This window comes from Lissotriton vulgaris, chromosome 10 (genome assembly GCF_964263255.1).
Source record: "Lissotriton vulgaris chromosome 10, aLisVul1.2, whole genome shotgun sequence".
Lineage (NCBI taxonomy): Eukaryota > Metazoa > Chordata > Amphibia > Caudata > Salamandridae > Lissotriton > Lissotriton vulgaris.
This window is the reverse complement of record NC_141698.1, coordinates 944244648-944268665: the sequence shown is the minus strand read 5'-3', so window position 1 is coordinate 944268665 and position 24018 is coordinate 944244648. Positions and strand designations below refer to the sequence as shown.

At 49.2% G+C, this 24018-nt stretch overlaps 2 protein-coding genes across 4 annotated transcripts in view; both read right to left on the bottom strand.

Moving 5' to 3' along the window:
• Positions 1-24018, bottom strand: part of LOC147689045 (serum paraoxonase/arylesterase 2-like) — an 856840-nt gene that overhangs the window by 717474 nt on the left and 115348 nt on the right. The window lies entirely within an intron of this gene.
• Positions 9010-24018, bottom strand: part of LOC147689044 (serum paraoxonase/arylesterase 2-like) — a 130392-nt gene continuing 115383 nt past the window's right edge. For all 3 annotated transcript variants that reach the window (XM_086941934.1, XM_086941936.1, XM_086941935.1), the window contains one exon: positions 9010-9696. In XM_086941934.1, coding sequence (XP_086798060.1) covers positions 9517-9696 — 180 coding nt within the window. In that variant the 3' untranslated portion in view covers positions 9010-9516. The remainder of the gene's footprint in view (positions 9697-24018) is intronic.

Sequence of the window (24018 nt, the reverse complement as noted above, 5' to 3'; positions counted from 1 at the left end):
TTCACAGTATCTGCAAATGGAAGGTATCTCCAATGTTCTTTGTGGTTTGTCAGGACATTCTTTTGGCATGACTCCTTTGACTGGGTCTGTCCTCACCGCCTGATGCAGCACCGCTTCTATACGCGAGGGATGTATCTTTGATAGCTCTTTGGAATGGCCCATGGTCAAGATGCTGTTTAGTGATTTTCCTGATTCTTGTAATCTGTTCACTCTAAGTTGCACAGAGGTGCACCCCTGGATGATCTGCCTGCCCTCTGATTGCATCGCATTTGTCTGCAAATGTGCAGATACTAGCGCGTTCTGTGAGTCTTCTGTAGAAATGCGTTGATTGATTCTTTATGGTCTTGTCTCGCTTGCCAGAAAATTTAACATCGTAGTCGTTGTAGACCATTGGTTCGAATTAGGCATTTAGCATGGCGGTATATGTCTTCGGTGTCACTTCTGTGAGCGTTTTAGAGATTTTGTATATGTTCAGTCCCACAAGTGCAGGAGGAGTGCTCGCTTCCTTTCGGTTGGAATGGCCATGGCTTCTAAATACGGCACCAGTCTCTCGCCCCAGCCCCCCCTTTTTGATGCGTATGTGGCAAGGGTGCCCTTAATGAGGAAAGGCTCAATGGCAGGGATGTTAGACATACCTGTGGGGGCTGGGCTGGACTGTCCAAGACACTTGGGATGGATGAATGATGGTAGGTGATGCTGAGTGGTGCTGGTGCAACAAAGACTTTTGTGGGGTCTGTGCTCCGAAGTGTGGTTCAGCCACGGGCGGGTAGCACTGAGGCACCATGCCTTTCACCAGCAGGATGTCACTACTGGGAGGTTGGGTGTTCAGGACTCCTTGTCCTCTGGTCTGGGAAGGAAGATCCTCTGTGAGACCGTGAGTCCTCAGGGCATGAGCACCACTGACCTTACTGAAGTTGTGCAGCTGCCCCACGTCAATCGGGCTGACTACAACGATGGAGGGTCTTCTGCGGGTGGGGTGTGCACACAAGTGGCACAAACACCACTACCTCAACAGCGACTATGTGGAAGCCACACAGGTGTTCACGTACCGTGCCTGGTGCCAGTGGCAACAGAGGTTGTGCATCTGTTCCGCAGCATCTGGCTGGTCAGACACGGGTCATCACCAGTGTTGAGGCTGTGGTTCCTCTGATGTACATTGGGTGTCCCGCTCATCACAGCTATGTCAGTTGCCCCGGGGTCTAGGAATAATGAGACAGTAAACCACTATTAGAGACATGTGGCTGGTCTACTCAGGAAATCGCCATTACTGGCACCACCCCGACACACCCTCAGCCTTTATTCTCTCAGCAACATGTAACCTTGGGGCAGACTATGTGGCTACTCGCAGGTAGCTGGCTCTCCCCTACCCTGTGTCCATGGTGGTTACCAGTTACATCACTGGTAAACACTACACCCTTCTTTAAAGTCTGTGTGGTGAGTTGAAGTGGAATCAACCTAGCGCTAAACTCTACAAATTGTACCATTCATCCATCACACTGGAAACTGAATCAGCAATCTCCTTACATCTTCAGGCACTTAATGGGAAAGGATAGCTCTATCAAAGACTCTGAGGAGAGAGACCCACAGCAGTTTGGAGTTGCAAGGGGAATGGAGCCAGAGAAAAATGTTTTATTCGATTTAAAGGAAGAGATAAATGAAGAGTGGTAGCAGTTTATTTAAAGGCAGGATAAATTGCACACCATAACACGTACGAGTGGAAATGTGTATTAGATTAATGATAGCACGTAATTCCGGAGTGGCGAGAAAATTATACAACACCTGACAGGCTTAGTTCATAATCTGTGAATATTGTTTTTTAGGCGGAGAACCTAACCTGCTAAATTATTCCTGCAAGATTAATTCAATTGAAAATATCGCATTCCTAAAGCATTGTTACCTCATTGCTGAATATCTTAATTCCATCTACCTGTAGGTTTGTGCCAAGATTTTGGTGAACTCCCTTGGTAATCGGCTTTAAGCTTCTTGCATATCTCACCAACGTGAATAATAAGCTCCCAAATACTTTGGATGCAAAGCAATTACATTTGCGATGCAGTTTACACCACCGTTCCAAATCTTTCAATCATATCCAGTTAGCGAGTTTTTTTCAATTTAATTTTCGTATAAATGGGCCAAGTAAATCCAATGGGCCTTTGACTCTGAGAGACACACCCACATGTAAGTGGTGAGAACGGCTTTTTAAGGGAGCTCCCACACAGCACATTTAAATTGTTTACAAAGTCAGCACAAAAATATCCTTCAAATAGATTTGGTTCATCTGTAGACTTGCACTTCGACCAGATGGAGATACAATATGCCTAAGAGACAAAACCCCAAAGGTTATTTTTTTTATGACAGGTCTTCATTAGCACTCCCTTTCTAATTTGAAACACATGAAAATTGGGCAAAAATAAACAGCTCCGATTCTCAGCTGAGGCTCAAAGACAGGGTGTAGAAAGGCTGAAAATCAGCCATGAAAGAAAATGATACACATATTTAAACATTCATGCTATCTGAATTTGTATATGATTAGAAATCAGTGCTTAATTTGTAAAAGAAAAAGAAATGCTGGGCCCTCATCAGGAGCTCACCACAGTATGCACCACACATTCTCACTGTACTTAAACGACTACTAACCATCACACTAAAGTGTGACAATTCAGACTGTTCGAGGACGCCAAAGATTTAAGAATGGATTTAAGAATGGATTTAAGAATGGATTTAAGAATGGATTTAAGAATGGTAGGTATTAGTTGTTTTTAATGTATATCAATTAACAAACAACTTTTTCACTGCTCATCTACGAGACTCCTGAGGCGGAAGCCGGGAGAGATTGAGACAAAATCTGATTTTAAAACGCTTGTGTGTGATACTCTGTATTTTTAAAAACGATCACCTTTATTTGCACTTAGCAATTTCACGAACAGCGAGCTCCTCGCTGCAACGCTTGTCACTCCCACCGCCATTCTCGAGGGCGAGGCGCGACTAGAGACACGCCCACCTCAGGCGGCCACGCCCCCTTGACCACACTATAAATAGTGCGCGCAGCTGGAAAGCGCGACACTAAGATCTACGAGACTCCTGAGGCGGAAGCCAGGAGAGATTGAGACAAAATCTGATTTTAAAACGCTTGTGTGTGATACTCTGTATTTTTAAAAACGATCACCTTTATTTGCACTTAGCAATTTCACGAACAGCGAGCTCCTCGCTGCAACGCTTGTCACTCCCACCGCCATTCTCGAGGGCGAGGCGCGACTAGAGACACGCCCACCTCAGGAGGCCACGCCCCCTTGACCACACTATAAATAGTGCGCGCAGCTGGAAAGCGCGACACTAAGATCTACGAGACTCCTGAGGCGGAAGCCGGGAGAGATTGAGACAAAATCTGATTTTAAAACGCTTGTGTGTGATACTCTGTATTTTTAAAAACGATCACCTTTATTTGCACTTAGCAATTTCACGAACAGCGAGCTCCTCGCTGCAACGCTTGTCACTCCCACCGCCATTCTCGAGGGCGAGGCGCGACTAGAGACACGCCCACCTCAGGCGGCCACGCCCCCTTGACCACTCCTCCCCTGACTATAAACCATGTGCCTCGCCAGGAAGCGCAGCGGACGAGCGCAGCGGGCGCGACGATTGCGCGCCGAAGGCGCGCCTAAGGTAAGCCCGTCTGCGCCCGTCCGCGCCAGACCGAGCCCAGAGCCTAGACCCCAGGCTAGTCACAACTGCCCTAGATTAATATATTCACTCGACACCCTGTACCAGCTCAGGGAATCAGCGACCACTAGATGTAAGGAAACTATCATGCCAGAAACCGACCCCTTGGGCTGCCCAAACTGCGAATACAGGTTATCCCCATCCCCCCAACCCGAACCGGCACATCTTGAAATGGCCCTGCTGAATTGTAGGTCACTCCCAAAGCACCAGACAGAAATCCACTTACTACTAGCAGAGCTTTGCTTAGACGCTCTGTTCTTAACAGAAACGTGGCTTTCCCCTAGCACAGATCCAGACATCATTCAAGCACTCCCCCCCGGATACCTTATCAAATCTCTAAATAGACCGAAGGGTATTGGTGGAGGGATTGCGATCATCTACCGGGATAATCTTTCATGCCAACTTAAAGATAGCCCCATTCTGGATAGTGAAAACGTTTTGTTCTCCCTTCACCTGCCACCATCTACGACACTCTCTGGTGCCCTAATCTACCGCCCTCCGGGACAGGTAGGGGGTTTCATAGACTCACTCACAGACGCCATCTCCTCTCGGGCTTGTGTGACCCCTAATTTTACAATCCTTGGAGACTTAAATCTCCACTTCAACGATCAAAGCAACAAACTTGCAACTGACCTAAAAGCCGAACTGGCTTCCCTCAATCTTCACCTCCTTAACAAAGAACCCACCCATACGAAAGGTCGACTACTTGACCCAATCTTTTCCAACCTCTCCACCCTTACTGTACAAACTCCTCTTCCCCTCCCCTGGTCAGACCACTTCCTGGTTCCTTTTAAACTGCAACTTCCAGGCAAATTGCCTGACACTCCCCTCCCCCGAGCCCCTACTCGGCCCTGGAAAAAACTGGACACAACCTTGTGGGATCAAGCACTGACGGCTACGACCCCCTTAGTAGACCCTAACCCCTCGTCAGCTGAAATCCAACTTCATAACTGGATAAAAGACTCCCTCGACTCAGTCTTACCTCTTAAAACCCTCCCATCCAGTAGGAAATCGTCCAAACTACCATGGTTCACAGAGGAACTTCGCGAATTAAGAAGAAGGGGAAAAAAGCTCGAACGCCGTTGGAGAAAAAACTGGAATACAAACGATAAAAGCGACTATAGAACCCATATTAGACTGTACAAAAACGCATTAAAAACTGCACAGGCCAACTTCTTTGAGGAGAAAATAGCCTCAGCCGCTAACTCCGCGAGAGAGACCTATAGAATTGTGAAACTCCTCACCAAAATACAAGACCCTCCATCCCCCCCGGACGTGGACGGTGCAAATTGCAATAAAATGGCAGAGTTCTTCTCGGCAAAAATTACCAAAATCCTAACCTCCCCTCCAACCCCGTTGACAATTCAAGCACTACCAGGCCCCTCCCCTCTCCAAGACACCCCGAGACTAACCTCTTTCTCCCAAATCTCCATCGAAACGTTTCTCAACGTTTTACAGAAAGTCAAAAGTGGCTCCCCATCAGACCCAGCCCCAATTAGTAAATTGAAGCTAGTTGCTTCCACTATTGCTCCCCTATTTACTAAACTGATCAATGCTTCCTTTGAAAACGGTATAGTCCCGGAGAACTGGAAAAAAGCCACGGTCAAGGCCCTCATAAAGAAACCACATTTGGATCCCTCAGACCCCTCCAATTTCAGACCAATCTCGTTACTTCCAGCTATGAGTAAAATAGCCGAACGAGTAGTAAATCGGCAACTTTCGGATTTTTTAGAGACCAACCATCTTCTTCGCATGTCCCAGACAGGCTTTAGACCAGGACAGGGGACTGACACCGCTTTGTTAGCCGTCGTCGAGGAAGCCAGAGGCATACTGGACGCAGGAGGATCAGTGGCAGTGATCCTCCTCGACCTGAGTGCCGCCTTCGACACGGTGGACCATGCAACCCTTGTCCAGCGCCTTGGCCTAATGGGAGTGGCCGACTCCGCCCTGGCCTGGATATCATCCTTTCTCAAAAACAGGTCCTTCCAAGTAGCGGACGGGTACTCCGTCTCCTCTGCTCAGCCTCTCGGGTGTGGTGTGCCTCAGGGATCTTCCCTGAGCCCCACACTCTTTAACGCCTACATGGCTCCCCTTGAGGATGTTGTAAAACCGTATGGCATTAAATCAATAATGTATGCTGATGACACCCAGCTGATCGTCTCCCTTAACCAGGCGGACAATGCCCTGTCCAACCTGAGCAGCTGTCTAGAGGGGGTGCATCAATGGATGTGCGAATCAAGGCTAAAATTAAACGGGGAAAAGTCGGAAATTCTCCTTTTAGGGACCTCCAACAAAATTCCCACTTCCCTTCTTTGGCCTCCGTGCATGGGAACACCACCCATCCCCAAGTCCGAAGTCAAGAGCTTAGGGATTTGGCTTGATCAGGGTCTAAGCTTCAAAACTCAGGCGAGAAAAACGGCGGGAACTTGCTTCGGCCTGATAAAGATGGCTCGGAAGATCTTACATTTACTGCCACTCCAGTCCAGGAAACTCTTGCTGCAGGGGCTCGTGAACTCCAGACTGGACTACGGAAACGTCCTGTATCTGGAAGCCCCAGCATCGGTGACCCATAGACTTCAATGCGCTCAGAACGCAGCGGCGAGAATCCTCACAGGAACTTCAACGAGGAACTCAGCTAAACCAGCTCTCAGAAGTCTGCACTGGCTGCCAGTGAAGGAGAGGGTCAATTTTAAGACCCTGTGCATCACCCACAGAATTCTGCACAATGAGGGCCCACCCATACTCAGGACACTGGTGACTCATCAACAGTCGAGTCGCCATCTGAGGTCCAACTCTCTTTCCCTCGCCAATGTCCCCAGAATCAGGAAGGCCAGATCAGGCGGTCGCCTGTTCTCCTATAATGCTCCTAGATTGTGGAACGCCCTCCCCCTTTCCCTGAGGCAAGAACACAACTACCTCAGGTTTAGGAAACGCCTAAAAACTCTACTGTTCCCCTGAGTTCACCTCCTGACCCGTCCTTCCCTCAGTTCCGTAGTCTTTTTCAGCGCCGGGATGCCCCAGGGTAGCTGCGCGCTTAAGAAAACATAAAATCAAATCAAATCAAATCAAATCAAGTTACACAAACAGTACCACCATTTGGCAGCTGACAAAAGTGTAGGTTCTGCCAATGAAGTGCCTGTGCCGGGCACCGGAAACCACCAGCTCAAATTAAGCACTGGAAATAATATGGAAAGTAAGGTAAAATGCAGAAAGCTAAATATAACCCAAGCAGGTTCCAAAAAGGAACTTCCCTATTCTACTAAAGTATTGAAAGTGGCAAGGGGAAATTCTATGAGTGATTTTAGGATGAAATGGAAAGAGCTGAGTATTCAAGCATGAAGGTTAACACTCTGAGCATGGGAAATCAGCAGAGCAGAGAAGAGGTTTTCTCTCAGCAAAATCAGGATAGGGTCTGATCTACTATTCTAAAGAGAAAAAAATTAAAACATGAAAGAAGTTCCCAGAAGCCCTCACCTTATCATCTTCTACTGAACAAATACATCAAAAGACAGTGTTTTCGGGACGCAAGTAGACTCCCTATTTTCCCAGCTTCCATGAAAGAAGCAATCATCTGGACGACTTTGGATGTAACATCACTCCAGACTGCCTGGTACAGGATGGTAACTCCCACTGTCTCAGTCTCCATATCAGGGGCCAAAAGTTCATTAAAAAGATCAGTAGTCTGCTCACCCAATGCAATGACCAATAAGCTTACTCTAAGCTTATGAGGACATTGATAAGGCATCTGCAAAAAAGAGAAACATAAAGACACTTGCAAACCACTTTATCAAACGTAATGTGTACTAGGGCCTGGTTACAAGTTAGACCACCACTCGATTTGAGCAGATTCTAAATTAATACAGTCAACATAATTGATTAAATCAAATACAATTGAAAGAGCTTATATTTTCTTTCATGGTGAATACATTTATTATAATTCATCTAAATATAGCAATGGTTCTCATTACATTGAATATACATCCATTAACTATAATTGATTGATAACATGCTCACTGACTAATACAGTTAAGCACCCGCTAGGCATATATGTTGCATATTAAGGGTAAGCCTAACCCCTTTCCAAGAACTATTATGTTATGTTTTTGATGGTTCCAGATAATCTTTTATTATGATGCCTAATAAACTCTGAATAGCATGTGCTAAGGGGTTGTAGCCAGTAATGCGAGGTCTCGTTAGATATCCTTTTCCGCTGATATGACTTTAAATGGGCACACAAATGTTTGACCCAGTTTTGTTTTTGCACAGAATTGGTGCTTTTAATGAAGACGTTGCACATGCTCCTTTTCAGGTGACCCCCAGTGGATCCTTGATTACATGGACTGCCACACGACCACTGGTTTTGTATACACCCTAGTTTACTTTATTACAGCGAGAAAGTGAATATCTATACATTACAGAATTCAAGGCGATGTTGGTTAATAAGCTAGGACTGGCTGGATGTGGCCCTTTTGACATGGTACTCTTTGGCATCTAAAGCTATGCAGATATGATTGAAAAAAAGAACAATCAATGTTCGCACGTGCATGAATTGAACAGCTCAAATCCCAAAAACAATAATTTGCACAGAATCTGTAAAATGACAGAAATTTATTTTTGCCATTGTTTCCAGCTGCAAGATTTTTAAATTGATTTCTACCAGATATAGTAAATTCGACATTGACTTGATTTCAACTGGCTGGATTACCACCAGTGGTAAATTTTCTGATCAACTGCATCTTCCATAAATTCAATGGAGGCTCATTGCATCTCACACTGCATTTCAGGAGGTACAACTAGACCTGTTATGTACAAATAGCATAGCATGTACCTTAATACTGTAGCATACCAGGTTTTGTGCCTCGAAATGGCCAATAGCATAGTCATACCAAAGGGTTTACCTGTTTGTAAACGCAAACACTTGGAATGGCGCTGTGTTTGCCTGAACAAAGCCACCGGGTGTTACCTGGAAAAAATGTGTGGTCTGAAACCAGCAGGCGCGATAAGTACTGCAAACCTGGTAATCCAGATTTGGGTGCATATATGTGTTTGTGCCCAAATCAGGATTTGTGGGACACTCAATTCAAATGTAACACATTAAGGCCACAGGTAAGTTTTCATGTGGGAGTGTGGAAGGGGGATTATTTGGCAAATGTTGAGAAACATGTTCGACATCCGTATACACAATCAGGATGGGTCAAATCACCTCAAGTTTTGCCTCTTTGCAAGGACGTTCTGCATATCTTTAAATGCAATTAACCCAAAATATCTTAATTATGTACATACAACACATGATGTTTTGAACCTGAAAAATCTTTATTGGACTATTACTCACAGCATTCAGGTTATTTATCAGACATTGAGTTGGTTGATGCATTGAGTTGCTATGAAATAGTATCCCAAGTATGACAAATCTTTACAGAATAATAGAGTAACCAGTTAAAGGAAGAGGTCCCAACCAGCTAACAGCACAGTTCAAGTGAATCTGAACACAGAGGCCTAGCCTGTCTCATAGAAGGTGGTGTCTGGTGCAAGGCACTGCAATTATGTAGTCTATGTATGTCTAGCTCATTTTACATCACAGATCTTGTCTAGTTTTAAGAGACGATCTAGTGCAAGTCATTGTAGATGGCTTCGATGGGTCACCATAGAATTCTAGAAAACTCAGTCTAGTCCAAGCCACAACAGAGGTGTTGTCCATTTCAGAGAAAAAGTCTGGTAGTGGTCACAGCAGAGGTGCAATGTGGGTCACAGACATTTGAGCTCATAGCAGTAGTGTAGTCTGGACACAGCAGATCTTGTTCAGTTCACAGTGGCGTTGTTGTTCAAGTTGCAGTAAATTGCTTTGTGGTACACTGAGCCCACAATTAGCCTACCATCATGGACACAGGCCACTGAAGATCCCTGCAGCGTGGAGCCATTATTGAAATACACCTGAGTTAAAACAGGACTTTCTGAAAGAATATTCTGCAGACGAAGCACCTAAAAAAAGAAAATATTGAATTTAGCAGGATTTGAGCGCTGCATATGGCGAATGGTATTCCACATCAAGTATTATAGTCCTCTTCCAATTCTGCTAATATTTGAGTGTGTTAGGCTTAAGTCAGTTGAAACCTTTTTGGGATAATTTTGTTGCTTACTGGGAAACCTTATAATTGCCTGGCTGACAGCCCTATATATCTTCAACATACATTGCCACAGCTGGTCAGGCAATTATAGTTAGCCATATCTGATCTGAGGATGTACCGCTGAGTGGATGCAATTTTCCTTGGAACGTGGTCACAGCTGCTAAAAGGCCACGAACTGCAATAATACAATTTGCCAAAAACAACGTGATAAAGTGAACAAATGCTACAGTGAACACAATCTAGAAGGGGGGAACAAGGTGCCCACTCCACAGCCTGCAATGTTGGCTTTCGTATGCCATGCAGCTCCCAAAGCTATGTTGAAGCTAAAGGGACAATGGAAAATGAAACCCACCTCAGTATTTTTATTTTATTATGTATTTATTGGAAATTATGCATATTTGTCTTCCATCAATGTGGAAGGTTTGAAAATCCCGCCCTCCTTTAGTAATGTGTGAAAGATCTATTCTAATTTATCCACTTTAATCAATTAATATTATGTTATGTTACCATAGTGTCCCTCATTACAAGTTAAGTTATTTTCCCCGGAGTGTTAAGTGCAGGTGAAATAATGCAATTCGCAATTACAAGTGTGCCAGGGCTTGAAATTATCAGGTCCAACATCTACGGATCCAACATTTCTGGGCCCAGAGACATCGAGCCTCTGAGAGAAGCTGCAGGGCCTGAGGCAGCGGCAAGCAGCATCGCCGAACCCCGTCCAATGCCTGCTGCAGTCCGAGGCGACAACACAAGAATGCCCGTCTCCCCAGCCTCACCATTAACATGCCCACCCCTACCAGCAGCCCTGGAGACATTTTCTGCCTGCTTGCAGCAAGGAAGAAATGACAGCTTTTAAACCCAGATGGTGAAAAAACGCTTAGAAAAGCACCTGGGAAATCCACGTATGAGCAGTTACCCACATCTTTGGGTGAAACTCTTAGTGGCTGGACTTGGAAGAGAAGATACCGGCTGGTAAACATCATCAACAATCCAGTGCAAACCACCCATACCCTAGACTGGACCAACCATTTTGCCATCCCTATCTCTCTGCTTAGCATACTACTAACCAATGTCAATACAAAAGAAGAGTCCAAACCATCAGATCCTTCAATGACTTCTCAATAGACCAAATCTAAAGACCTTGTAGACAATACAAGATCTATCGGCAGACAGGAAACAAATGTAAGAAAACAGAACTCCAGAGGACATCTTAATACTGTCCTTCTGCACAAGTCATAGACAGCTCATTACATCAGGCAAAGTACTATATGAACAGCATCACCAAAGCCAACAACACACGAGCAAAATGCTGTTTAAGACAATCAAGCACTGCATCAACCCCCTGCCGGACCCACTTATTCTTTCCTCCACTGAAAAATGTCATCAACCTCTTGACTGGCAGCATTGACTACACAAAGCCTTCTTCATCTCTTACACCCACCCCATACTAGAGAATCCCACAATGGTCAACCTTCAAAGCTCTATCTTTCCCAGATCTCGCTGACATATTCAATTTCCTCAAAGCAACTTCTTATGAAGATGATGTCTTACCATTATCCTCCATCAACACTCTCTCTAGTGATGCTCTCTTACACCTACTTACCATTGTCAATGCCTCATTCACTCAAGGTATCTTCCCAGAAGCTCTCAAGCTCGGCCAGCTCTGCCCACTTGTAAAGAAATCTACATTAGACCCCAAAGACCTCCCCAACCAGAGGCCCATAACTGTTCTACCATTTATAGTCAATTTCATTGAAAAAGGAGTCTATGTTCAACTTCAAATTGACATCCCACCTCCTGCATGATTACCAGTCTGGCTTCATCACACTAGAGCACATAGCACAATACCTTGCAAATTGTAGACAATGCCCTTTTGAAAACAAATAAAGATAGCCCCTGGCTCCTGATATTGCTGGACCTCTCTGCTGCTTTCGACACATCCTACCCTCATGCACACCCTGGAGTCTGAATTGGGATTCACTGTTTATGTCTTTCCCTGGCTCTCCTTCTACATTTTTAACACACACCAGATGTTCACATAGGCACCTCCATTCTCAAAAGATCCCTATCACCAGTAGGTCACACAGAGTTCCATACATTCTCCTCTTATCTTCAACTTCTACATGGAGCTGCTTGGTAATCTAATCATAGTGAAAAGTATCAAGATTCACAAATGTGATGATGATGATACACAACTCTGTTTGAATGTCTCTGCTGCTTCAGATGTTCAATGCCTCAAACACTTCTTGTTCATCATTCAGACCTGGCCATCCAGCCCCTACCTTAAGTTCTACCCAACAATGACAGTGTTGCTGTTATTTTCCAATAACTTCAAACAAGATTCAGGACAAACTTGGCTCACTGATAAGAACCTTGAAGGCTTAGAATCCTCACTTTCACTGAATACCAAATCACATGGATTCACTCTGAACTCCAAACTCACCCTCAAGAAACACATTGCCAAAAATCAAAGAAAATCTGGTACCAGCTCTTCCTTGTAAAGAAAGTCAAACTGCTTCTTCCAGAAGGCGACTTTAGAATTGCTAATCAAGACCACATACTCTTCAATCTGGATGGTGATAATGCTCACCTGCTTGCCCTCAGAGCTGCAACTCTGGCTCCCCTCAGGGGCATCCTACACACCAGAACATACATGTCTCATCTCATATGATCAGCCCCATCCTGAAGGAACTCCATTGGCTCACCTTGCGGAGTCACCAGCTCTTCAAAAACCAGCTGCGTCATTTACAAAGTGACCATAACCAGTACCCCCTCTTATCTTGCTGACAAGCTCACCATCTCTGATGGTTCTTGGCACACCCATAGCCAGAACAACATCAGGATGTAAAAAAGAATAGGCAAGAACACAATCTTTTTATTGGCAGGGTCACCTGACTGGTGACACCTGTGATGGATCGGTGTGGGGCCGGTGTAGAGGTCAGCCCTTGAGGAGTGGTTGGTTACATAGGGTATACGCCATAAACCAAGACTGTATCCAGCAGATCACTAAATTACTCCCAAATGCTATTGAAAAATAAATAAATAAAGTGCAACCTGTGGGAAAGAACAAACAACAAAACAAAACACCACTGAGTCTCTTCAGGCAGTCTGCATGTGCACTGTTGCTCTGTCTTGCCTGGTCTCAAGGTGTTGATGTCTATTTACACAGTTCACTGGGATGGTGCATCAGGAGCATTGGTGCAGTCCACTTCAGAGTTATCTTTGAAAAAGCCCTGTCTCCATTGATGGCTAACCTGCAAAGACAGAGGGTGACAGTGCAGTGCTTGAGAGTCTTCCTCAATAGCTGTCGTGCTTCCTGGTAGTCCCTGGTGGATGAGATTCAAACTTCCCTCTCATGCCAACAATCCTCTCTCACAGGAATTTCCTTGAGGCCCTTTCTGCCAGGGTGCCACCAGACTGTGTGGACTGTGCGGGGCGTCTTGTAGGCTGCACAAAGACGTCACTGGGGAACTGCCAACAGGACCACATCCAAGTCGCTTGTGCAGCCACAAAGGGTGGTTGTTTCAGGGTCATTATGATCTGGCCATCAGGACCCTGATGCAGTGCCTTCATCAGATAGTCTTTGAGTGATCAGTCTCTGTCTGTGAGCTCAGTGCTTCCTGGTGCCTATTGTGGAACTTCTGCAGACGTATCTCTCGTGTCAGGATTCCCCTCTCACGAGAATGCCCTGAGGCCTTGCCCCTGGATTGCCACTGGCCAGTGTGGATTGGTCAGAGTCTCTGATAGGCCCCACGACGAGGTCACTGAGGCAGTCCAAACAGGACCAGAACAATGTCTCTCATGCAACCCCAAAGGTGGATGGTACAAATTGTTGAGTACGCTCTCTTCAGCAGGCTTCAGGTTCACTGGGTAGGTTCTAGGTGGCCAGCCTCCCATGCCACCAGGGACACCTTGTTACTCTCTAGGTATTTCTCAGACATAGTGCTCCACGCTGGATAGTCAATGCTCCTTAGGTGGTTCTAGTGATGCACTTGATAGCGATGACAATTACTGATAACTGTCAGTGAACTTCCGTGTGACAAGTCTGTCAAACTGTTTTCTCTCCTCTTCTTTTATGTTCTACTTTGCTATGTGGTACTGTGGCCTCATGCCACACTCTTCTGCTCATTGCTATAACGTGTGACGTGGCATCATGCCACTTTTTTCTCCTCTTTCCTCTTCTTCGTGACGTGGCATTATGACATCTTGCCACACTCTTCTTGCTTTTGCGTTCCCACAATTTGGCATCTTGAAACACTCTTCTCCCTTTTGACCAGGCCTCTCGATGTTACGTGCACTCCACATGGACCTCTCTGGTTACATCCTTCTCTGATGACTGATTTCCTTATCCTCTACCTCCTAACCAGGCCTCTCGCTGTTACTTTCTCTTCACAGGGACCTTCCTGGTTGCATCATGTCCTCACTGTAGGACCTTACTCTTGTCCTGTTAGTAGGACGTGCCTCTGCTCCTCATGGACCTCTCACAAGTCCTATCCCTTTACTCAGTGATCTTCTTGAAGCTCTACTCCCTGGCTCGAGGGTCACCTATATTCCTTTGCCTCTTCTTCACTCAAGGATGCACAGCTTGCACCTCAAGGCAATGCCATTGTGCCACTTGGTCCTGCCCAAGTGCGGGTGTGCTATGGCAAGGTCAGTCACTCCGTGTGACACATTTGGTGGGCCAATGGTGGCCATTCTGTGCTGGAGTGGCTCACTGGTGAAGCCTCAGCTTCTTACTCTCAGAGGGCCCTTTATTTCCAGGGCTCCTGTCCTGTGGTCAGATTTCCCAGTGTGGCCTTCTACGCCCCTCTGACCATGTGCACTCAGTCTTTCTCCATAGACGCCCTCTGCTGCTGGTGGTTGGATTACCTGGTCCTCTCTCTTCGGGAGCTTCTTCATGAGCCTTTTCTCTTAGGCCAACGTGCACTAAGTCTTGTCAGGGTACACAGGACACAGGCAGTATTTGCAGGCTAATGAGCAGGGCCTTGCATGGGTGAACACTGACCTCTGCTGCACTACTTCCTTTCTTTTTTGTGGGAGCTGTCTTTGGTTTCAGTCATTTCGCTTTAACTGTACTCTTGGCAGCTTTTTATTTTTTATATTTTCTTTGTTAACCGAATTTTATATAGCACGGATTTGTCCCAAAGGTATCGGGGATCAGAGCGCTTTACACGAGTGCCAATTGCGTTACATGAGGCCACATTCATTTTTTTGTTAGGCACCAGTAGATTAAGTGATTTGCCCAGATTCACAGAATATTGTACGCCCTTGCCGAGACTCGAACCAGGCTCCTCAGATGAGAGGTCGACCGCACTAGCCGTTAGGCTTACTCCTCTCCCCAGCTTTCTTGGCAGGGGCAGCTTTGGGCTACTTGGGTTTCCCTGCTGGGGGACACACAGTCTCTCGCTCCCTCCAAGCCAACAGGCAGACAACAGGGGATGTGTGGAGCAATTCTTGCCCATTTATTCTGTGCTGGAACAGTGTGTTGGAAGCAGATAAGCTCCCTTCATGTACTCTTTTTTATCCTCTCTCTATAGGAGTTCAGTGTCTCTCCCTTTCAAGGCACTTGGCAGCCCACCGGGTGCTTGTGGTAGAGTCTTGGCCAGTCTCTTTCTGCAGTACAGACACTTGATAGCAGTTCATGCCAGTTGATGCTCCCACCACCTCAACTGAGGGCCACAGCAGCTTTCTCAGTGTAGCTTGCCATTTCTCTGGACAGTGTTGGCTTGAAACTGGTGCATTAACCACTTATGGCCACTAGGTGTCCCTGCAGCATTTATTCCCAGGTCACAGCAGCTTTACTGAGGTTCTAGGCCTCATCACTCTCTCTCTCTCTCTGATTGTACCTTCCTTGATGCTGTATATTGTCTCTCTGCTAGTCTTCTGCCTCAATCATATCCCTTTTGTAATGTATGCAGGTGCCACCCTACCACGGCGTGCTGCGCACTGGGGAAGTGCTGCGCGCTGAACAGAGGCATGGGCACACAGTGTCTAGTTGCATGCGGACTGACTTTCACAGCTCCACCCTCTTTATTTAATCACACGCTCATGCCGGCCGGCATAAGCGCAGTGGTTGGGGATCAGTGGACGCGTGCCAGTGAGGAATGTTGGTTTGTTAACTGTTACATCTCATCTTAACTCAGTCCTTGACTGGATCACAAAAGTCTCATAGTTCACTTATTTGGCAGTCAAAGTCTCTCAGGCGAGTGCTTGACAGAGGATTCTCCCTCAGGGCATACCTGGGGGGCCCACGGCTGGTGGTCGGGCCAGGACCGGGGTGATGGAGATTGGAGGCAGATCCGAGGTGGCCTCAGCAGCTTCTGGACATTCTCGCCTTGTTATTGCACTTCTTTCTCCTCCTGAGTGCCCCCTTTCGTCAAATGAGGGGCAGACCAACCGGGGGCAGTGGGAATGCCATCCCGGTGGGAGTCGTTGAACATCAGCATCCAGGGTGTTTGGCGCGTTGAGCAATGTGGCATGCTCCAATACTCCTGTAGGAAACTCTGAAGCTCTTGCTCTGGGTCACTCTGCTCCGCCATGGCAATGTGAAGGGTTTTGTTTATTGTCCTCATGAAACGTTCAATCTCTTCATTGGCTTGGGGCCATTGTGGGGTGATGCACCAGTGCCGGATGCCATGGTGGTGCATGAATTCGCAAAACTCATGTCCTTGGAACGGGGGCCCATTGTCACTGCGGAGCTCCTCTGGACACCAGAACATGCCGACCATTTTTTTTAGGGCAGGGCTGACATGTAGGAAAGCTGTTGAGCTCACGACTTCTACCACTGGATATTCGGAGTAGCTAGGGTTAGTGTGACTCACCCATCAAAGAAACTCCCAAAATCCGTGCTAACTTTCTCCCACGGGCCTCTGCCGTGTTCTTCTGTGTGGATGGGCACAGGTCTCTCGGGCCCGCTCATTAATTGGCAGGAGGGGCATTTCCGAACGATCTCTTCTATCCGGATTGCTAGGGCTTCTCTTTCAATCTGAGAGTATCGCTAATCCATTGGCGAAGGTGCTTTGCTGGCGTACGCTAAGGCGGCCCATCGCCGGGTTCCTGCTCTTGTGTGAGGACGGCCCCTAAGCGTACAGGGTTGGCGTCTACAAGTTTATCGGTCTTCTTCGCGGGATCAAAGTACACCAGTGTGGTGTGGTCGAGGAGGGCTTTCTTGATAGCCTGAACCGCCGTTTCTTTGGCTGGACCCCATTGCCACATGGCATCTGCCCGGGTGAGACTTCGGAGTGGTTCCGCAAGGGTAGCTAGGTCTGGAATGAAAAGGCCGCAGTATGTGTCCATCCCCAGGAAACTGCGGACTTCCGATATGGTGAGTGGTGCAGCTGCGGTCTTAATGGCTAGGAACTTCCATGGGTTGACTGTATGCCTTCTTGCGTGAACGTGTAGCTGAAGAACTCAATTGTTTGTTGGAAGAGCAGGCACTTTTCCTTGTGTAAGGTGACCCCGTGTTCCAGAAGTCATTTCAGCATTGCTGTCACATATTGGCAATGCTCTTCCATGATCTTTGAGTGGATGAGGATATCATCACTCACTTTTAAGACCCCAGGGAGTCGGACCAGGATCTCCTTGACGGCATTTTGGAATATTTCTGCGGTAGATGATATTGCTGAATATCAGCTGTTCATACCTCTGGAGGCCTAGGTGTGTGCTGAACGTAGGTATGTACTGGCTGTCCTTGGCAATTGTCAGTTGGTAATAGCTGGCATTCAACTTGAGGAACCATCTGGACCCTTTTGATCGGCCGAGATGTCATCCGTGGTTGGCATTATGTGGCGATCGCGCCGAATGGCCTTATTTGGGAGGCGTATGTCTATGCAGAGTCTGATCTTCCCCGGTTGACAGGGCTTTTCCACGATTACCATGGGTGACACCCACAAAGTATGCCTGATACTTTCTCTATGACCCCTTGGTCTTCGAGCTTCTGTAATTCCTCTTCCACCAGTGGTCGGAGATGAAAAGGGATCCTCCGGTGCCGTAGGGCTGTTGGCTGAACATTCGGGTCTATGCGTAATTTAATGGGGGCTCTCTCTCTTTTGCCTATCCCCTTAAACAAATCCTTGAATTTGGCTCAACAACTCTTCCATCTGGTCCACTCGTACTCTCCTGGTAAACGTCACCAGACCTAAATCTTCGGCCCCTTGGCTGCTGAGCAGCATGTCTGCCTCCTGGTTAATTACGTGGATGTCGATGGTGATTTTGATGCCGCCTGACTGTACTGGCACAGTCATTTTACCTCGGAGCGGCAGTGGCGAGTCGCTACCATAGGCGAAGATCTGGGCCTTCGACGGTCTGAGTTCAGCTTTCAATGAATCAATCAATCAACAACTTGTAAAGCACGCTACTTACCCGTGAGGGTCTTAAGGCCCTGGGGGAGAAGGGTGCTGCTACCGCTTGAAGAGCCAGGTCTTGAGGAACTTTCTGAAGGTGAGCAGATCTTGGGTCTGCCGCAGATAGGTGGGAAGGGTATTCCAGGTCTTGACGGCGAGGAAGGAGGTTGTTTGTTGGACGCGTGGGACTGCGGCCAGGGCAAGACCGGCGGAGCGGAGGTGGCGGGTGGGTGTGTAGAAATTGAGTCTGTTGTTTAGATAGGCTGGTCCGGTGTTGTGGAGTTCTTTGTGTGTGTGGGTGAGGAGCTTGAAGGTGATCCTCTTGCTGATGGGGAGCCAGCAAAGGTTTCTTAGGTGGGAGGTGATGTGGGTGTGGCGGGGGAAGTTGAGGATCAATCGATCGGAGGCGTTTTGGATGCGTTGTAGTTGTTGCAGGTGTTTGGCTGGGATTCGAGCGTAGAGTGCGTTGCCATAGTCCAGCATGCTACTGACAAGGGCTTGGGTTACTGTTCTTCTTGTCTCGGTCGGGATCCACTTATAGATCATGCGAAGCATGTGGAGGGTGTAGTAGCAGGAGGATGACATGGAGAAAGAGGAGTCGAGGATGAATCCTAGGTTGCGTGCTTGGTCCGTGGGTGTTGGGGCTGTTCCCAGTGTGGTTGGCCACCAGGAGTCGTCCCAGGCTGAGGGAGAAGTGTGGCTCAAGTGGTTGGAGCGGCAGACCCTGATGCAGAGGTCTGCCCCGGACCAGGGTTCAATTCCCTGCCCCGGCGGGTCTTGGGCTCAAATTTCCCGGGACCTGACAATTCTTGCCTCGGTGCCTATTCCAATCATGGAGTCCCACTCTGTAACTCTGGGCAATAGTTTGCTTAATCTCCACAATGGCCCCTCGCAGCGGGATGCCTGGCTTTCACCTTGGGGATGCCAGTAATGGGTTATCTCGCAGGGGAATACCAGGACGGGTTCCCTAGGCAAGCGCTGGGACGCTTTCGGGAAGCCATGCGCTCTACAAATCAAATTTCCTTTCCTTCCTTCCTTCCAGGGGGAGGGGCCTAGGATGAGGACCTCTGTCTTGTCCGAGTTCAGGTTTAGACGCCTGCACCTCATCCACTCGGCGAAGGCCTTCATTCCCTCATGGAGGTTTGTTTTGGCGGTGTGTGGGTCCTTGGTGAGGGAGAGGATGAGCTGGGTGTCGTCGGTGTAGGAGATGATGTTCAGGTCGTGTTGGCGGGCCACTTGTGCGAGGGGGGCCATGTAGACTTTGAACAGGGTCAGGCTGACGGGTGAGCCCTGTGGTACGCCACAGATGATGTCGGTGTCTTCGGATCGGAAGGGCGGGAGGCAGACTCTCTGGCTTCTGCCGGAGAGGAAGGACGTGGTCCAGTCCAGGGCCTTCTTCTGGATTCCGGCTTCTTGGAGGGGTGTTCTTAGTGTGCGGTGGCAGACCATGTCGAAAGCGGCTGATAGGTCCAGGAGGATGAGGGCTGAAGTTTCGCCGTTGTCTAGTTGGCACCTGATGTCGTCTGTGGCGGCGATGAGGGCAGTCTCGGTGCTGTGGTTGAGTCTAAATCCAGACTGGGGTCTAGGATGTTGTTGTCCTCGAGGTGGTGGGTCAGCTGCGAGTTGGCGATTTTCTCGATGACCTTCGCCGGGAAGTGGAGCAGGGAGATGAGCCGGAAGTTCTTGAGGTCCTTGGGGTCCGCCTTGGGTTTCTTGAGAAGGACGTTGATTTCGGTGTGCTTCCAGCTTTCCGGGAAAGTTTCTGTGTCAAAGGAGATGTTGATGACCTTCTGTAGATGGGGTGTGATGGTTGCGTCAGCTTTGTTGAAAACGTGGTTATGGCAGGGGTCTGACGGAGATCCTGAGTGGATGGAGTTCATGACCTTGCGTGTCTCTTCGTCGTTGACGTGGGACCAGGAGGTTAGCTGGTTGGTGCAGGTGGTGTCCGGGGCAGGGTCTGTTGTGGTTGGGGCAGCTGAGAAGTTGAAGCTGTTGTGGATGTCGGCGATCTTGCGATGGAAGAAGGTGGCCAGTGATTCGCACAGATCTTGTGAGGGTGGGATGTCATTGGTGTTGGTGCTGGGGTTGTAGAGTTCCTTTACAATGTTGAACAGTTCTTTGCTGTTGTGTGCGTTGTTGTCCAGTCGGGTTTTGAAGGACGATCTCTTGGCTGATCTGATCAGGTGGTGATGTCTGCCAATGGCGTCCGTGTGGGCTCCGTGGCTGTCTGGTGTGGGGTCCTGGAGACATTTCTTCTCCAGATTCCGGCATGCACGTTTGGAGGTCTGGAGTTCTTTGGTGAACCAGGCGGCTTTCTTGCTGGGGTGGTTGCTGGAGGGTTTCTTGATTGGGGGAGGGTTTTGGCACAGTCGTCAATCCATTGTCTGAGGTTTTGGGCGGTGGCGTCTGTGTCGGTGGATACGGTGGGTGTGTTCTGGGCGAGGGTGGAGGTCAGCTGGTCTTCTGTGACTTTGCTCCAGCAGCTGCGGGGCAGCGGTTGGGTGTAGTGGTACGATGTAACTTTTTTGACGATGAAGTGGATGCATCGGTGGTCGGTCCAGTGGAGTTCGGTGGTGTGGTTGAAGCCGATGTGGGTGCTAGTGGAGAAGATGGGGTCGAGCGTGTGGCCGGTGGCGTGGGTGGGTTTGGTGACAAGTTGTCGGAGGCCAAAGTTGGCGAGGTTGTTGATCAGGGTGGCGGAGTTGGCGTTGTTGTTGTTCTCGAGGTGGAAGTTCAGATCCCTGAGGAGGATGTAGTACGTGGAGGTGAGTGTGTGGGAGCTGGCGAGGTCGGCGATGGAATCGCTGAAGAGGGCCCGGGGTCCAGGAGGTCTGTAGATGAGTGTTCCTCTGAGGGTGGTGTTGGGGTCGGTGAGGATCCGTAAGTGAAGGTGTTCAGCGGAGTTGAGAGAGTCGTCTGCGAAGGTGTGGACCTGGAGGGTGGACTTGTGAACAATGGCTAATCCTCCGCCAGTTCCGTTGGTGCGGTCTCTGCGGGAAATCTTGTTGCCGTCCGGAATGGTTCTGGTGATGTCGGGTGCCGAGGAATGGTTCCACCAAGTCTCTGTCAGGAAGGCAACGTCTGGTGCGGTGGTGATGAGCAGGTCCCAGAGCTCGACGGCGTGTTTGCGTGCGGAGCCGGTGTTGAGGAGTATGCAGCGGAGATGGTTGGCACCAGTCCTTGGTGGTTTGGTGGTTCTGTCGCAGGTGAAGTTGCAGGTGCGGCAGGAGAAGGGTCCGTGGGTGCGTTTCAGGGTGGCCTGGAAGCAACGGTGGTCTCGGCCGAAGTTGAGGGCGTGGAGGGTGTTGGTGTCATATCGGAGTCTGGGGTCGCGGAGTGTGTGGGGTCCAAGGGTTCTGGCACTGGGCGTGGTCCAGGCGCGGACGGGTAAAGACGGACTTGCCTTTGGCACGCTGGTGGCACGCGGCCACGCAGCGGCTGCTATGTAAGGCGGGGAGGGAGGGAGGAGCAGCTGGGAGGCGGGAGTGGGGTGGCGAGGGGGTGTGGCCTCAGGGGCAGTGGGGAAAGAGAACGGGGTACAGGGAGCAAGAGGGGGTGGGGGGAACGAGCGGAAGAAAAGTGTGTGAGAAAGGAACAAATAAGTACACAGCACAGAAAAGCAGATAAATCAGGAGATAAGAAACATAAGAAACAACCACAGGTCTGACCCAAGGTAATGGCGGTGATCAGCAGCAGACAGCGTGCGTGAACTCGCACACAGGCACCGGAGCGGCAGTCAGTTGGTGGAGCTGTACGGCAGCAGGGGGGTGACCTGGCCTGCAAGCCGGTTCAGAGGTCTGAGCTTATTGTATTGCTGGATCCCCATTACTGTCACTGATGCACCAGTGTCAACTACCACATTGACATCTGACCCTACGATCTGGATTGTGCAGCAGGGTTGGGGTCGCCTCCTACTCTTAAGAGCTTGGGTGAACGAGACTAGGTGCGTCTCCCCTTCGTCTTCCGACGTGGAATCGCTCTCTTGGTAGGCTATCTGTTCTCTTTTTTACTTCCGGGTTGTGACGTTAGCAAGACTTACGACAGATGGCAGACCATTCTCCTCATTGGTTTGGGTCGCATTCCTCCCTTGCGTTGCGTCTTCAATCTGCACACAGATGTGAAGTGATTTGCGATGCCACAGTTAGTGTAGGCTTTCCCTTGTCCCCGGCATGACTGTGAGGGATGTTCCTCATACCCACAGTAGCCGCAGCGGTTCTTTGGGGTCTGTGGCTGGCGATCTCGTGGTCTGTGGGTCTTGTCTTTTGTTCTGACTGCATCAGTTCTTTCCGATTTGACCGTGACGCTCTTCTCCGCCCCCGCACTAATACCATGTCCATTTCTTCTGCCCACGCCCGACAGTTCGTGAGACCGTGCTAGTATGAGGATGTCGTTCATCAATATATTCGGCTGCCTGAGTTTGAGGCCTCGTAGGACTTTGCTGCGTATCCCAAGGATCAGCTGGGCTCTGATCTCCTCTGCTGCTCGGTCTCCCATGAGGTGAGTGGCAGCTGGTTTTCTGAGCGTTTACCGACTCGCCCTCTCATTGCTTGGTTTTCCTCAGCTTGACGTGTTTGAAGTCTGGGTTCATTTGAGGATCGAAGTGGGCATTTAGGGCTGTGACCGATGCAGCGTAGTCATTGGGGGGGGCGGCTGTGTCCGGAAAGTGCTTTAACAGAAGGTAGATTTCTTCCCCCGCATAATGGAGCAGCAGCGAGAGTTTCACTGCCCCATCCTTTTCCCATGTGGCGATGAAGTAGTTCTCCAGGCGGCCAAGCCAGGTTTGCCATCTCGGTGCAGCCGTTGAAGGCTCTACCGACTCACTGAATGAAGGCAGGATGCCTGATGGGGGTGATGTGGAGTCGCTGGCGCAGGGGCCCGGGGCAGTGTCATCTTGGTCCCCCATGGTGCTGGACTTGGGCACTGGCATGTGGCCTAGCAAGGACGCTTGCTTCTTGCGGATAGCCTACGTGCACAGGAGACGGTGCATTGACACTGAGAATCGTGTGGGCCCACGTGTGCTCAGGCACATGGCGCTCGCTGGGCTAGCACAGGTCACAAACGTGTCCTTGTGGCTTCCCCTGGGGCATGCACGACTCACCCCCTTTACATGGTGTGGATGGTCCACTGGGCGGATGCGGCCACCGGGAAGAGCTGCTGGGATTGTCGTCACCAGGTGGCAGCTTATCTAGGGACTGAGGCCACTCAGGGGCCACTCGCAGCAGGCCTGCTGTACTCAGAAGGGGACCTTTTGGCCTAAGAGGAATGAGCTGCAACTCTGCAGGGCAGGAGCAGGCGTGTGATTCTCCCCTCTCATCGCCAGTGTAATGTATGCGGGGGCCACCCTCCTGCGGCGTGCTGCATGCTGGGGCCTCGCTGGGCGCTGAACCGAGACACGGGCAGGGACACGGGCACACAGTGTCTGGTTGCATGCAGACACACCACATTTAGTGCTGGCACAGGGTTTTAACATATCCAGGAGTGCACATTGGCGGTATGAGTGTTCCTTCACTTCAGGGGCTGCTTACCGGTTATTTGTCCACAACTCTGGGGGCAGAACTTCAAACTAACTGCTAGGTGGCTCTGTTTTCGCCCTCATACTGTAAGCAGACTGCAACTCTCAACCTGCCAGGCGGCTGTCGGGGATTCCTTCACTGATTTCCCCACAGCTGCAGTTTTTCCAATTATGGGTCACGTGGTGGCTGGAGCTTCAGATTTCGGGCTCTCTATGTAGGGCGGCACTTACTACAATGTTAACCCCTGTTAGGGCCCCTCCTGCAGGAACTTTGGCCGCTTCCCGGTGGGTGCAGCGCCGTAGGCCATGCGGCACTGCAGAGGCA